This window comes from Ranitomeya variabilis, chromosome 5 (assembly GCF_051348905.1).
Source record: "Ranitomeya variabilis isolate aRanVar5 chromosome 5, aRanVar5.hap1, whole genome shotgun sequence".
Lineage (NCBI taxonomy): Eukaryota > Metazoa > Chordata > Amphibia > Anura > Dendrobatidae > Ranitomeya > Ranitomeya variabilis.
In genome coordinates, this window is record NC_135236.1 from 29472100 (window position 1) to 29487513 (window position 15414).

Here is a 15414-nt window from a genome sequence, read left to right on the forward strand (position 1 = left end):
AAGCCCCCACTAAATCCTGCTAAGAAGTATAATTGCCTCTGTGTAGTCCTCCATATAGTATAATAGCTCCCTTATAGAATAATGACCCTCAAATAGCCTCCCAAATAGTGCAATGACCTTCACATAGCCTTCCAAATAGTACAATGGCCTTCACACAGCCCTCCAAACAGTAAAATGACCACCATGTAGCACACAAACAGTACAATAACCCTCCACATAGGCATCTAAACAGTATTATCGCCTCCACAGAGACCTCCAAAAAGAATAATGGCACCCACTAAATCCTCTAAACAGTATAATTGCCTTTGCATAGGTCTACAAATAGTATAATGGCCCCCTGAATAGAATAATGACCCTCACATAGCCTTCCAACTAATACAATGCCTCCACACAGTACAATGACCCCCACATAGCCATCCATACAGTGCAATGACCTCCACACAGCCCCTCAAACAGCATAGTGACCTCCAGAGACCTCCAAAAAGAATAATGGCCCCCACTAAATCCTCCAAATAGTATAATAGCCCTCACAAAGCCCTCCAAATAGTTTAATGTCCCCCATGTTCCCCTCCACACAGTATAATGACCACCACAGAGCCCTTAACAGAGTATAGTGGCCCCCCCACATAACCCTCAAAACAGGATAATGGCCTCCGCATAGCCTCCAAAAAGTATAATGGCCCCCCAAAATGCTCCAAATACTAAAATGGCTTCTACAAGTCACAACATAGTTTCAATCTTACATGAAGTAATCCTTTAATTGAATTTTTATTCCCTCGAGATCCATATAATGTTATGTAACAATCAAATAAGGTAGTAAGTAAATTTGTTTGCACCTCTAATATATGTGGCACCTCCAAATTGTAATGTATAGCAGACCTATAAGAAGCTCAAGCTGTGAGAGAAAGTAAAAAAAAACTTGTTCAAGCCTGTGAAGTACTAGATTGATGATAACCACCTTCCCCAGGTACATGACTTTGCCCAGGTCATGGGTAAGTCTGAAGATGAAGGCAGGAACAAGTAAATTATCAAGTGGAAATCAGACATACGATTTTCCACACTAGAGTCTGATGTTTCGGACCCTTCAAGATTCTCATAGATGCAAAAATATTAGCAGTTTGAGGAGATGACACTGTGACTGTCAATATTTCTATGACCCGAGACATCTTGACTTCATCTTTGGTAATATTGAGCTAAAGGTCAAGGATGCAAAAGGCTTGAGAAGTCTGAATCTTTCATGATATATGTAGACATCTCTTTGAGGAAACCATCCAACAATTGGTTTAGGATAAGGTTATGATCTTAAAGAGGTGGTCTTTTAGGACATGGAGGTCATCTAAAGAGGTCTTTTAAGACATTTTTAAGACATTACACACACATATTTTCACCCCATCCACTGACTCCAGGTTTGTCCTCACAAAGCTGCAAACCCCAGTTGGACAACTAAATGTCTGACGTAGGATCTTTTGCAACAGGATCTGAAATGTGTGTTCTTCAGGTATTGCTAGAGGCTCGTCACTACAAACCACCCCTATGACTCGGGTTGAACTCATGGTAAGCCTCGATTTGATGTCATTAAGTATCTCCTTGACCTGGGCCATGTTCTCCTCCTCCTTGAGGAACATTGAGCGGAAGACCACCAAGATGAGCATGTAAGGGAAGGCCTTGGGTTTGGGGAGCTGTACACACTCTTTCTTTTGGTTCCCTGGTGCCCTCGATTTGCCGTCTTCTTTAGAGTTGTCAATTTTATAAACATGATCATCAAACAGGGCTTTAGTCATCTCTTTGAAAACCCGAGCTTTTTCAGAGTTGCGGGCGGATGGACAGATATTCCCAAGGATAAGAAATCTCTCTCTACCTCCCAACTGGACGACCAGTTCTCGAAATGATTTTTCCAGCTGAATTTGATCATCTTCTATTAACTGATATCCATCTGTGAAACAAATTTGGAAACTGCATTGTAAATACATTACTAAACGAAATTCTGGTGCAATCTTACAAGAAAATGGAGTCTTAGGCAATGAGGAATGTAGCCCATGGTGAACCATTCATGTGTATGGGAGAGGCAGGGGAGATAGATGTTGGCTGACAGCTACCTGATGTATACGTCCACCTTTAGATGTCTTGATGGTTCTTCTGATGACCTAATGTTCACTCTGAACCTCTTCATGGGTAATAGAAACAAAAAAAATGCTGATTGTGCCCCTCTTCAACAATATAACACAATTGGTATTTTTCCAGGAAGTCTTAAAATAAATATGACGTGGCACTAGAGGTGCGTTATCAGGCTCTCCTCCGTGACGGCACACAATGGCGTTCGTGATTTGATAAGGAAGAGAGGGAATGAGATGGAGGGGACAGGAGCGACGGCTGCCGTGGCTTACAATGATGAATGCATCTTTCAAAGGGGTTCACAGAAGGAAACTGATTGTTAACAAGAAAAACTAACCCAATGGGGTAGACATCGAGGGCTAAGAAACTCAAAATGTGAAAATCTATCCAAATTTTGACAAATTGTGTAAATGTGATTTCTTTTATTTTTTAATTTGAGCATTTTTACTCTCAATTTTAAATCACCAAATTCAAATGAAAATATAAATATACAGAAAAGAAAGAAATCTGGATCCATGCTGTAAAATTGTTCAAAATTATGATATGGGTGAAAAAAATATTTGTGTGCTATGGAGAAGTTCAGTTCAGTGAAATCTATTGGCTCAGAAGCAGTTAATGAGAGATTGTGTACACAGCTATCAGGACTGTATCATAATTTGTAGTGAGATTAACACACAGGGGAATATAAATATTATCTCTTTTTATTTTATATTAACCATAAAAATATATAAAATACATCATGTATTATACTTCAGAGCTGCACTCACTATTCTGCTGCTTCAGTCACTGTGTACATACATTACATTACTGATCCTGCGTTACCTCCTGTATTATACCCCAGAGCTGCACTCACTATTCTGCTGGTGCAGTCACTGTGTACATACATTACATTACTGATCCTGAGTTACATCCTGTATTATACACCAGAGCTGCACTCACTATTCTGCTGGTGCAGTCACTGTGTACATACATTACTGATCCTGAGTTACATCCTGCATTATACTCCAGAGCTGCACTCACTATTCTGCTGGTGCAGTCACTGTGTACATACATTACATTACTGATCCTGAGTTACATCCTGTATTATACCCCAGAGCTGCACTCACTATTCTGCTGGTGTAGTCACTGTGTACATACATTACATATCCTGAGTTACCTCCTGTATTATACCCCAGAGCTGCACTCACTATTCTGCTGGTGCAGTCACTGTGTACATACATTACATTACTGATCCTGAGTTACATCCTGTATTATACCCCAGAGCTGCACGCACTATTCTGCTGGTGCAGTCACTGTGTACATACATTACATTACTGATCCTGAGTTACATCCTGCATTATACTCCAGAGCTGCACTCACTATTCTGCTGGTGCAGTCACTGTGTACATACATTACATTACTGATCCTGAGTTACATCCTGTATTATACCCCAGAGCTGCACTCATTATTCTGCTGGTGCAGTCACTGTGTACATACATTACATTACTGATCCTGAGTTACATCCTGTATTATACCACAGAGCGGCACTCACTATTCTGCTGGTGCAGTCACTGTGTACATACATTACATTACTGATCCTGAGTTACATCCTGTATTATACTCCAGAGCTGCACTCACTATTCTGCTGGTGCAGTCACTGTGTACATACATTACATTACTGATCCTGAGTTACATCCTGTATTATACCCCAGAGCTGCACTCACTATTCTGCTGGTGCGGTCACTGTGTACATACATTACATTACTGATCCTGAGTTACATCCTGTAGATATTTTATTATAAAATATGAAAAACATAACAATAATAACAGAAACAAAACAGAAATATCAGCCAGAAAAATAATCAGTATAATGAACACTGGTCCAGCCGCTCAACCATTAATCTCACACATATTATACATATATACAGAATAATAACTAATATTAAGTACTTTCACCTCCTGGTCCGGTCACCAAACAAAATAATAACAAACAAATAAAATAAACAATAGCAAACAATACTATATACATAAATTCTTTTTTTTTTTAATATATATATATTTTAAATAAAATAACCACAAACTAAACAAATATATACAATACTAAGCTAACCACCACCCCACACTCAAGCCCACTATTCCCAACCCCCACAGTGACCTGAGAGCTGGTCCTGCTTCTCATGGCTCAGTCCATGTCCAACGTCCATAAGCCAGATGAGGTAGTGCCAGTGTTCCCCCGAACGCCCCAGTGTCCCATAGTCCCACAAGATAAACCCACCTCCCCCCTTTTCCCACCACCCAACCTAACACCTACACCCAAATCTATATCCCTAAATACAACCTGTACAGCAGCACACACTACAATAACCACAAATCACAAAGCCCAAGTTCGGCGCCTGCAGCCCTACATCACCGTATACTGATCAAACAAAACAAAAATACAGTGTCAGCAGCCGACCACCACCAGGGAAGGAGATGACCAGACTAGGGCACACTATAAGAAAAGCCCCTCCAGAGGAGAGCGGCCCTACATGCGCCCAGCCTCTCATACTCCAGAGAGCGCACCTTCACCAGGTTACTGAGTATGGTCCTAACACATTGTTCACGGGGAGGATTTTCCGTTGCGTCGATACTAAGCACCGTGCATTCCATGTGTGATACATAACCACTGCGCTAACTAGAAATAAGGTGCAGAGGTCCCGACCATCAAGGTCTCCGAATGCTCCATAGGCCCATTCTGCATAGGAGAGACCGGCCAGCCGAGACCAGCCAATGGAGGCGCCCACCCTGCTGTAAACCTCTGTGTTGAAGGGACAATGAAGCAGGAAGTGGTCCATGCTTTCCAGCATGGTGCCACAATGCTCCCGAGGGCAGTTCCTGTCCTCAGAGCTCCTACTCTTCAGATTGTCCCGCACACACAGTTTCCCATGGAAGCAGCGCCAAGTCCCAAAACATCAAGGGGATCCTGATAGAATTCAAAAGATGCAAATCCACCCCAAGATCCCGACTTGGACAATCCCTGAGCGCCAGAGGCCTCTGGAAATGGGTCAACATAACCTTATTGTCAAGGAGTTTCCATGGCAGAGTCCTGATCTCCCACATTCCCAGGCCCCACTGACGAATTACCTTCAGAACCAAGGTAGAGTAAGCCGGAAGATGTCGATGCGGTGTTCAAAAATCCTTCACTTGCCCTCCTGTCCCCCATTCCTGGAAGAAAGGCTGAAACCATCCCCTACAGAAGAATACCCACGGAGGAGCCCTCTCTTTCCAGAGGTTTGCAATATTGATCTTAATGAAGGTACCACAGGGTTGACCATACCCAACCCTCCTATTCTCCTCATACGGTAAGAAACCTCCCTCTTGACCAGGTTCAGTCTCTTCCCCCATAACAGTTGGAAGAACAAACTGTAGACCCGGGTCCAGAGAGACACCGGCAAGATGCACACACTGCCCAGATAAATTAATAAAAGGAGCAGGTAAGTTTTGATCAGGTTTATCCTTTCCCTTAGGGTCAAAGACCAACCCTTTCATTAGTTCACCTTCTGAGTGGCGATCTCTAGCCTGCTGTCCCAATTTTGTTTAGTGTAAACTGCCTGGCCAAATTCGATGCCAAGGACTTTTGCAGAGACTTCGGGTCCTGGAAGGGTGTCCGGGAGATCAAAACCAGAATCTCCCTCCTCCTAGCCAGAGACTCTCACACTTATCCCGGTTAATCTTGGACCCGGATGCCTCCGAGAAGTGATCTAACTCTGACATCAGCCACCCTGCCTCCTCGTGAGAGGAAACAAAAACAGTGACATCATCGGCATACGCCACCACCCTCAGAGTGGCTTCTGGTGCTGCCCGGTCCATCCCGATCCCGGCCAACGGTCCATGCTCCACCCTCCTAAGAAGTGGGTCAATCGCAAACACAGCAGCAGGCTCAAGGGACAACCATGGCAAACCCCAGACCCAACCTCAAAAGAGCTGCCACTCCAACCGTTCACAAGCGGGAAACTCTCTACCCCACTGTACAAGGTTTTAAACCAATAAACACCCCCACCCCTGGCAAGCCATATCTCAGAAGGATGGACCAGAGGAACTCGTAATTAACCCGATCAAATGCTTTTGCCTGATCCAGTGACAGCATGTACCCCTTCCAGTGACCAGCCCTACCCTGCTCCACTGCCACTTGGACACTGAGCACAGCACTAAATGTGCTGCGGCCTGGAACAGAGCAATGCTGGGCCTCTGAAAGAAGTTGGAGTGCAAATTTCACCAGCCGATTAAACAGCACCTTTGCCAGAACCTTCCTGTCTGCATTGAGAAGCGCTATGGGATGTCAATTTTCAATGCAAGATGGGTCCTTACCCTTTGACAAGATGATCAGAGCAGACCTCCTCATTGACTTTGGCAGAGTGCCCGAGGAAAGACACTCATTGAATACCTCAGTTAAGAGGGGAACCAAAGCTTCCTTAAAGATTTTTTGGGGGGCAAGCCCTTCAATCGCCAACTTAACTTCCTCTTCCCTGATCATTTCTGTCAAAACGTCAAGAGAGGGGTCTACCCCTGGTTCGGGGGCGGCTTCAATCAGTAAAGATGACATCTCATCCCAATCAAGATCCCTCTTCCCCAAGAGTTGAGAGTAGAAGGATCTGATAACCTCCAGGATCCCTGATCTAGATTGCCTCAGGGACCCCGTAGTGTCAACCAGTCCTGTAACTACTTTACTATTCACTGACATTTTGCAGTTTCTGTAAGGGTCGGGTGAGCGGTACTTCCCCTAATCCCTCTCAAAAACCAAAGATGCGTGTCTATTGTACTGACACCTCATAAGCAAAGATTTCACACTGGAGATCTACTCGCGGCTACCTCCATTTGAGACAACATGCGTGAGAATCCTCCTCAGACCCTGATACAGTCAGTACCAGCTCAGACTCCTGAGGCTCGAGAGCTGGCGGAAGAATCTTGCCACCCTTTCTTTGAACATCTCCCACCACTCTGACTTACTACTACAAAGATCCTTTAAGGGTACCTGGCTCTGAAGAAAATCCTCAAAGGACTGTCTTATCTCCGCTTCTTCCAAGAGAGACAAATTGAGCCTCCAAAAGCCTCTTCCCACCCGGAGGGTCTCTGTAGCATTCAGAGAAAGCAAAATTAAACAGTAGTCAGAGAACTCCACCTCAACAAGAGACACTGCTGAAAAGATAGCTTCCTCCTTTAAATAAAACCCATCTATCCTGGACCTAGTTACCTCTATGATAGGTGAAACCCTCGTGGCCTGGTGTGTGCCGAATGTGGACATTCACCAGGCGAGCCTCACTAGCTATACTATTTAGGGCGATGCTACCATAAGTCACCTTGTCTATGGAACCTCCTCTATCTCGGGGCCTCGTGACAGTATTGAAGTCCCCTCCAAAGACAACCTGCCGACTTGTAAAAAGGTAGGGCTTGATCCTCATAAAGAGACACCTTTGGTCCCACTTAGATTGGGGACCATAGATGTTAATGAGCCAGAGCTCTTGTCCCTTCATGAGGACATTTAAGATCACGCACCTTCCCATTTCTCTCAATAACCCGTCGGAATTCCACCGGTGCAGTAAAAAGGACCGCCACTCCGCTATACAGCACGGCCGCAAGAGACCAATAGGAGGGCTCGACTCCCTCTTAGCTTTAAACACGTCTGAAATGTTTGGCAGCCTGGTCTCTTGCAAAAAGAAAATGTTAGCTTCAACCTGGCTGAGAAAATCAAAGGCCGCAAATCTAGCTGTATTGGAGTGGGTACCGCCATCATTGGTGATTGAGTTAGATGGCTTTCCTCTTCCCACGCCCCTTATCCTCTGTCTCAGAGGAGGAATCCTCCCCCCTCTTTAATGACATAGAGGTATCCATTCCCACGTGTTTCTTCTTTTTATCCTCGTCTCTGGACTCTGGGCCAGTCCCTCCCTCCAAGGACCATACACACCACCTGTAAGCTGGATCCTCACCCTAAGGTTCCTCCTCAGAGGAAGAGATGTTTTCAAGGGCTTGGAACCAGTTAGAAAGACCAACCAGAGGGGAGTCAGTTTTTCCTTCCTTAGGAACCTTGGTCAGAGTGGGAGAAAATGTTTTATCTCCTTTCTTTCTCTTCTTTTTGGTGCCGAGCTTACACTTGTCCTCTAGCCACTGCCTATTATCCTCATCCATACTTTCATAATGGGAGAATTTGGAGGCAGTGGTGCTTTCCTCCCCGTGGATCCTCTTGACCTCCTCATCCAACTCATCATCCCTCGGGGGCCTCAGCAGCAAGACTGACGTCCAGGACATGGGCCACCTCAGTAGCCCAGGGCTCACCCAGCTCCCTCTCTTGCCTGCGCTTGTCTAGATGCCTCAGCTGGGTAGGCGTCTTTTTATTGCTTTTCCTCTTTGGCCCCTCAGCTCCCTCACCCCTGCTAGTCCCTTCCCCAGCAGAATCAGCCTCACGGCTTTCTCCCACCGAGGTCACGACTGCATTAGCAAAGGAGCGAGGACACCAGCTGAATGGGTGACCTAACGCACCACACAGGTGGCACCTAATCTCCACACAAGATGCAGCAAGATGGCTGATATCCCCACACAATGCACATTTCTGCACAGTGCACTTTGTGCTGAAGTGTGTGATCGCCGCACCTGTGACAGAATTTTGGATACGATCCCTACCCAGGATGGAAGATGATGGAATGTGGGCAACCATACCACCTGAACGCTTAAGGCTAGGTTCACATTTGCGTTGTTGGGCGCAGCGTCGGCGACGCGACGCAACCAACAACGCATGTACACAATGCAGCGTTTTGCGACTCATGCGTTGTCATAAGATCCTACAGATCGGGACTTTCGGCGCAGGGAAAACGCTACAAGTAGCGTCCCCTGCGCCCTGTCTTGTGCGTCATAAAATGCAGTACAACGCATACCGGCGCATGTCCATGTGCCCCCCATGTTAAAGATAGGGGCGCATGACGCATGCGTCGGTATGTGTCGACGACGCTGCGCCCAACAACGCAAATGTAAACGTAGCCTAAGTTTTACCTTAAATGTCTAGGCCACTGACCAGATTCCAAACTCGTCAAGTTTTTCTTTGGCATTTCCTCCACCTCTCCATACCGGCCAAGCCACGTCATGTTGTCATAACAAGAAAGCGACTCGTTACACGTCATCACAGTTAACTTTCTTTACTTAATTTTGGCAAGACACTGCCTGAATGGCAAAATCTCGCTAGCTGGGCTCATTATTTTCCAACTCATAATTCAACCAGAAGAGCTCAAGCCCCCCTGGCCGAACAAAGCTGACATCAAACTCAGGCGTGGAATAGGGATGTATCAAGGCGTAGATGTCAATTGCCTTAAAGCCCATCCTCAGCATGAGCTCCACAACCTTCAACCTTGGAGGACACGCATCACTGCCTCTCCACCAAAGGTGGACCACCTTCCTATGCACACTACCCGGCCCGGCTGTTGGGAGGGACCATACTGTACCCCCCTCTTTGCTCTTGGAAGGCAATGAGGCCATGCCTCTCTATCCAGAAGGATAGATCAACCTCTCAACCCTCTACCATTAGAGATCTCTCCCCTTCATTTTAGCCTCCAGGAGACGCCGTTGCAACATACCATCCCCAGAGCACAGACACAAGGAGGACGCCCTGTTTCCCCCAGAGGTAACAGTGGCATAATTTATGATGGAGCTGCCACCACCGGGGGGGGCAACCAGACCAGAGACCATATCCACACAAACAGTATCACTATTACCCACCTCCATAACCCACTCACCCTCCACCAAACCAGCAACCACACCCCTAGACAAAGAATTTTCATCATCCATACCCACCACCACATTCACTCCTGCTGGACCAGTGACAACAGGGGGTGACATTTTGACCTCCTCATCATCAGATCATCAGGCACAGGGTGCTGAGTCTCCTCCACAGAATTGGAGGCAACCTCACCCTTGGTCTTACGTGTGCCCTCTGCATAATCAATTGATGTTTTCCGCAGCTTTACTGTTGATACCAGACACCGCTGATCCTTTTTATCAGCATATTGTTGACCAGCGGCCCCAACACAGAATAGAACTTTGGTGGGAGGACCGGAGCTCCCAGCCTCAACCCCCTCACACTGCTGCTGCTTCTCAACTAAGTGATCAGCAGCAACAACATTCAGGGGCGCCGAGGCTAGCGGAGCTGCCCATGACACTGGGCTGCTCCCCCTCCTGCTGAGGAGCATACCACACTGTCGTTGCCTGACCATATGCCTGCCCTCACTGTCCAGCCTCTCGGCTGATGCACCTGCTGCTACGCCCCCCACTACTACAAGCAGATGCAGTGCCCCAGAGTCCTGGTCGTTGCAGTATTGTCGCTCTGCCACTAAGGGGAGTGATGGTACGTCTGATTGCACTAAAGGAGTTCACCTGACCAGGTATCACAGTCACACATTACACTTCACACTCTGGCCACCAGGGGGAGCAAAGGGTTCTATGTATTAGGCCACTCCTCACACTCTGGTAAAACTGGGGGTTGGATAGGAAGTTAGAGAGAAGCTGACTGGGTTTTGCCCAGGCAACACCTAGTGAGAGAAGAGGTTGCTTGGGAGGATTCAGGGGGGTCCCTGTCAGGGGTGGGATCCTGACAGTGGCCTAGCGAACAGGACAGATCGTTACTGAGCCGCGCCTGCACTACATTGCAGCGGTATCTTAAGAAAGGACAAGAAGCGAGGTTTATTGTGGAGAAGTGAGAAACGAGATCACAGCACAAAGGCGAAAGAACCAGTAGGAGTCATGCCCCGAGATCGGCAACATCCTACTGAGGCGCGTAGCCAGTGGCCGGAACGCAGAGGAAGTATTGGGCTCTAAGCATTACTTCAAACCAACGGCAGGACAGTTAATTATAGGTTGGCTGTCTCACCTAATTCACCTAATGAAGACAACGGAGGCAAAATGTGGGAGAGGGGCGTCTCTAGGGTCCCTATAAAATAGCTCCAGGCCTACCCCATCATACGGGTGTGTCCTATCCATATCATCTGGGGGACGGAGAGAGAAAGAACATCAGAAACGTACACGACAGTTGTGAGGACTATCCCGTGGTGCTCAGCAGGGAAGTGCTACAACACCCAGGCGCTAGTAGGTAGGCACTGATTTCCACCTGCAAAGGGAACTCTGGATGTGCCTTCGGACCGGCCAGTCTCAGCCAGCCCTGTTAGCAGTGCTCTGGATTGCGGATCCCGAAGCCTTCAGTAAAGAGGTAAAGAGACTGCAACCCTGTGTCCTCGTTATTTCATCGCACCACCACCTGTAATTGGACACCCCTTAGCAGGGTCACGGACCAGGTCAGGCCACCGTGACAACCCCAAGACCGAGACAGAGAGGCCCGGTACCGAGTACCCCGCGGCCCTGCGTCTGGGGGCGCTCCACAGAGACGGAGCTCTGCGCCTCACTATGTTGCTTTGTAATCTACCCGTGCCTTTGCACCAGATCCACAGCAGAACCCAGGCTGGGCTGGGCAACAGGGCTTATGCAGCGAGCTGACCCTGCAGCCGACTCAGGGGGTACAGGGAGGGTGGCATACACATAGTTTACCGCTTCCTGCAGCTTTGGCTTGTTGGTCTTCTGTGTCTTTTTCTTCTGGCCCCCAGGTGACTCTTCTTGCAAATCATCACCAAGATGGAAGTTCTGAAGGCACACTGGGGACTCCAGGAGCTTAATCTCCACCATTAGCGCCTCTCCCTGACCGCTGTTATCACTGTCCTCCCCATAGCCGGCAGAACTGCGCCCAGATGTTAATGTCGCTTGTCCTGCAGGAAGCTCGCTGCACGTGGCCTGCAGTTGACTTTGCAGGCTGCCAGGTGGGGCTTTTTGCTGGCCATCATCCTCCTCATCATCATCATCCACCTGGCTCTCAGGCTGCAACCCTATTTGCCTTTGCTCTCTGTTATCAGCCATTTCTCAGAATCTGTCTTCATTCTGCACCTTTTCTTTAAAAAGTCTCTTTACCTCCGCCTGGAGTTGGGTCTCTCTCGGTTTGGAGAAACCTGCAGCTTTGGTGCTTGTGCAGCGCAGCTCCTACCGGAGCCTACTGATGGTCTTGATTGCATCTTCATACTCACGGAGGTGGCACATGACCCAGGAGACATAGGTGGACACAGACTCCCGGGGTCTCTGCAGCCCCCAACCTTCCTCAGCATTCCTCCGGAAGGACCTCCATCATGCACGCTAGCAGGCTTCTCCTCCATATTGGAAGCCTTGTGCCTTCTCTGGGTCTCTGCAGACCTGGGGGGAGTAGGAGCCACGTTGCTGCGACTCCTTGTGGAGCGTCTCACCCCTGAGTTCCCTGATGTGAAGGCCGGTTGCTGGTTTCTTCTGCGCCCCGCCAGCCTGATCCGGGAAGCATAAGCAGTTATTGTGTACATACATTACATTACAGATCCTGACTTATATCCAGTATTATACCCCAGAGCTGCACTCACTATTCTGTTGGTGCAGTCACTGTGTACATACATTACATTACAGATCCTGACTTACATCCAGTATTATACCCCAGAGCTGCACTCACTATTCTGCTGGTGCAGTCACTGTGTACATACATTACATTACAGATCCTGACTTACATCCAGTATTATACCCCAGAGCTGCACTCACTATTCTGCTGGTGCAGTCACTGTGTACATACAATATATTACTGATACTGAATTACATCCTGTATTTTACTCCAGAGCTACACTCATTATTCTGCTGTTGTAGTCACTATGTACATACATTACTGATCCTGTACTGATCCTGATTTACATCCTGTATTATACCCCAGAGCTGCACTCACTATTCTGCTGGTGCAGTCACTGTGTACATACATTACATTACTGATCCTGTGTTACATCCTGTATTATACCCCAGAGCTGAACTCACTGTTCTGCTGGTGCAGTGACTGTGTAAATATGTATGTATTCAGAACCAGTTTTTTTGTGGGATTAGATTTAGACAGGTAAGAGAACATTTTATGTAAATTGCTCAGAATGTGTAGTAATTAGTGACAAAGTAGCAATGAGATATTTACCTGTTGTCATCATTCCCATGGTTTTGGTAATGATCCGCTTGACCTCCAGGATAGACCTGGGTTCAGAGCTGTTGTAGCAGCAAACCCCCCATGGCTGATCCTTGAACACCTGACTTAACAACTTTCTCATCTTTTCCATGGACTCCATCATTTTCTCATCCTTGAAGGTTTCCACAGAGTAGACAATTCCCACAATTGCGGATCCAATCTCCCTCGTCCTCACCTGTATGTCCTTCAAGATCTCTTTAATAGAGTTTGGAGCATCCATTATAAGTGGTACCCGAAACACTGTGAGGACGATGGGAAAGTCCAACATCCTTGATTTTGATGGAGACCTTGAGGTGGAACAAGTCAGAGAAGTGTTGGAGCCATCAATAGCATTTTTGTTGGGTTTCTTTGCCTTTTTAGGAGACTCAAATAGAGTAGATGACAATTCTTCTAAAATCCCACAAGAGCCGCCCTCATCTTGTGGACTATATCCTGCCTCCCCCACCAGCAGAATGTTCTCCTTTCCTCCTATGTTAGTCATTCTTTCTTGGAACAGATCATTCAATGTTTTGAAGTCAATGTTTCGAGCTCCAGTGAGCTCCACTTGGCTTGAGATTTGCCAAGTCTGGAGAGGTTGGCTTTCATTGAGAAGATGGTGGTGAGAAGATGTGGATCTCTGGAGCTGAAGAACAGAGGAGATCCACTGAAAGAAGCTCATGCTGGGTCTTTGGGGTCTTCAAGGTGTCCTGTTGTAAATCCAGGTAGAATGTGTGTCTTAAAGGGGCTATTTCCCCATTAATGTTCTCAGAAATTTTGCTCTCCTCCAACTTTAGGTCTCCACTGGCTTTCTTTGCTTCTTGTCTGAACTTCTGAACTATGTGAAGTAGCAGCTTTCCTGTGTGTGCTCTATCATCTCCTCAGTTCAGGTCTGACTCGGCCAATTAATCATTAATGAGGCCATCATATTGGATAACAACTACCAAGTTAGTTATGGGAGCTCTGGGAGTGAACATGAGAGAAGCTCTTAACCCTTTACTGCAGTCATTACCATAAAGTGTAGAAAACCCAGAATTTTATCAGGTTTTTAATGGTGGTTAAGGGGGATGGAACGGGATGTAAAGGGTCATCCATTATGGATCCTTCACAATTGGCCACAGTGAAGAGCTGGAACAGTGGACGACTTAATCCATACATTACACAAAGGCCCGCTGATTTTAATGGATACCTGAATGTCCACGGTTGGCATTGACCAGTTTAGATTTTTTCTTTTTTTTTTTTTATAAACCCAATTTGGGATTATTTAGGATCCTCTTTTCGTAGGTCAGCATTGAAAAAGGTAAATGATGAAATTCTGCCTTCCTGTAGCCACCACAAGAGGGAACATTGGAATTTCCTACATGAAGTTTTATTATTGAGCTCAATGTATATCCTGTAGCTGGTGAGCTCCCTCTGGTGGTGGCTGCCGGCAGTCTGAACTTTAAGAAATGGCTAAAGAGGGATACATTTGGGACATATAAGGAGGCATTTCAGTCCTATTTAGATGTAATTCAATTATGAATGTCTGGGACTTATGTTTATGTATAACACCTCCGGGTTACTCTACAGTACAGACCTCACGCGGTCCTCCGTGGTGTCCCACATCTTATGTTTTTTTTCTAATCTGTTTCTTGGTAGTGAATTTACAGAGCAGTGACATCAGGTAGAACATTACATGCAGTGTATGCGGAGCACGCTCTGCAGATCTTCTCCTCCCTGAGTCAATAATACACTGTAATTGACGTTCGCTATTAATGATTATGGAACCTTAGAAAAAGTATAAATCCTGAACTAAACCCAATCCATTATTCACCTGCTACATAAGCTCGGTCTGGGGACAGTGGCCCCCAGTAATTATTCTGAAGTCCTCGAGACCTGGATAGACTACTCATTGCAGCACCATGTCCTAACTGAAGAGGTCACCGTTACTATTCTTTTGCATTGGTTTGTGACTTTTCTAGCAGCAGCTGAGATCCCTATAAAACTCTGCAGAAGGGGTGAACAGGAGCAGTGAGGGGGCTCAGAGAAGGCACAAGCATTACAAATGGCACATAGTAAAGTGAGGGTTCAATCAGTGGCGCAATGTTGTGATGGGGGTGACCAAATTGCACTAGTCCCTTCTTTTAGCAGCAGCTCAAAAGTGCAGCGAGTGCCAGCGCAGAGTGTTGTGATCCTAATGGCAGAGGATCTCAGGGTCTTCAGCAAAGTCTGCAAACATGAAAACTAGCTCTTAGGGAGGTGGTAACTGAGCTGACCACATACCTGATCCT

The 15414-nt window shown here is 46.7% G+C and overlaps 1 protein-coding gene across 1 annotated transcript; it reads right to left on the bottom strand.

Moving 5' to 3' along the window:
- Positions 1-742: 742 nt before the first annotated feature.
- LOC143773258 (uncharacterized) lies at positions 743-13993 on the bottom strand. The gene is made up of 2 exons (XM_077260750.1): positions 13121-13993; positions 743-1933 (listed from the first exon to the last, which is right to left on the bottom strand). Exons 1-2 carry the CDS (start codon positions 13824-13826, stop codon positions 1350-1352), a joined length of 1290 nt encoding a protein of 429 aa, XP_077116865.1. The 5' UTR covers positions 13827-13993; the 3' UTR covers positions 743-1349.
- Positions 13994-15414: the final 1421 nt, after the last annotated feature.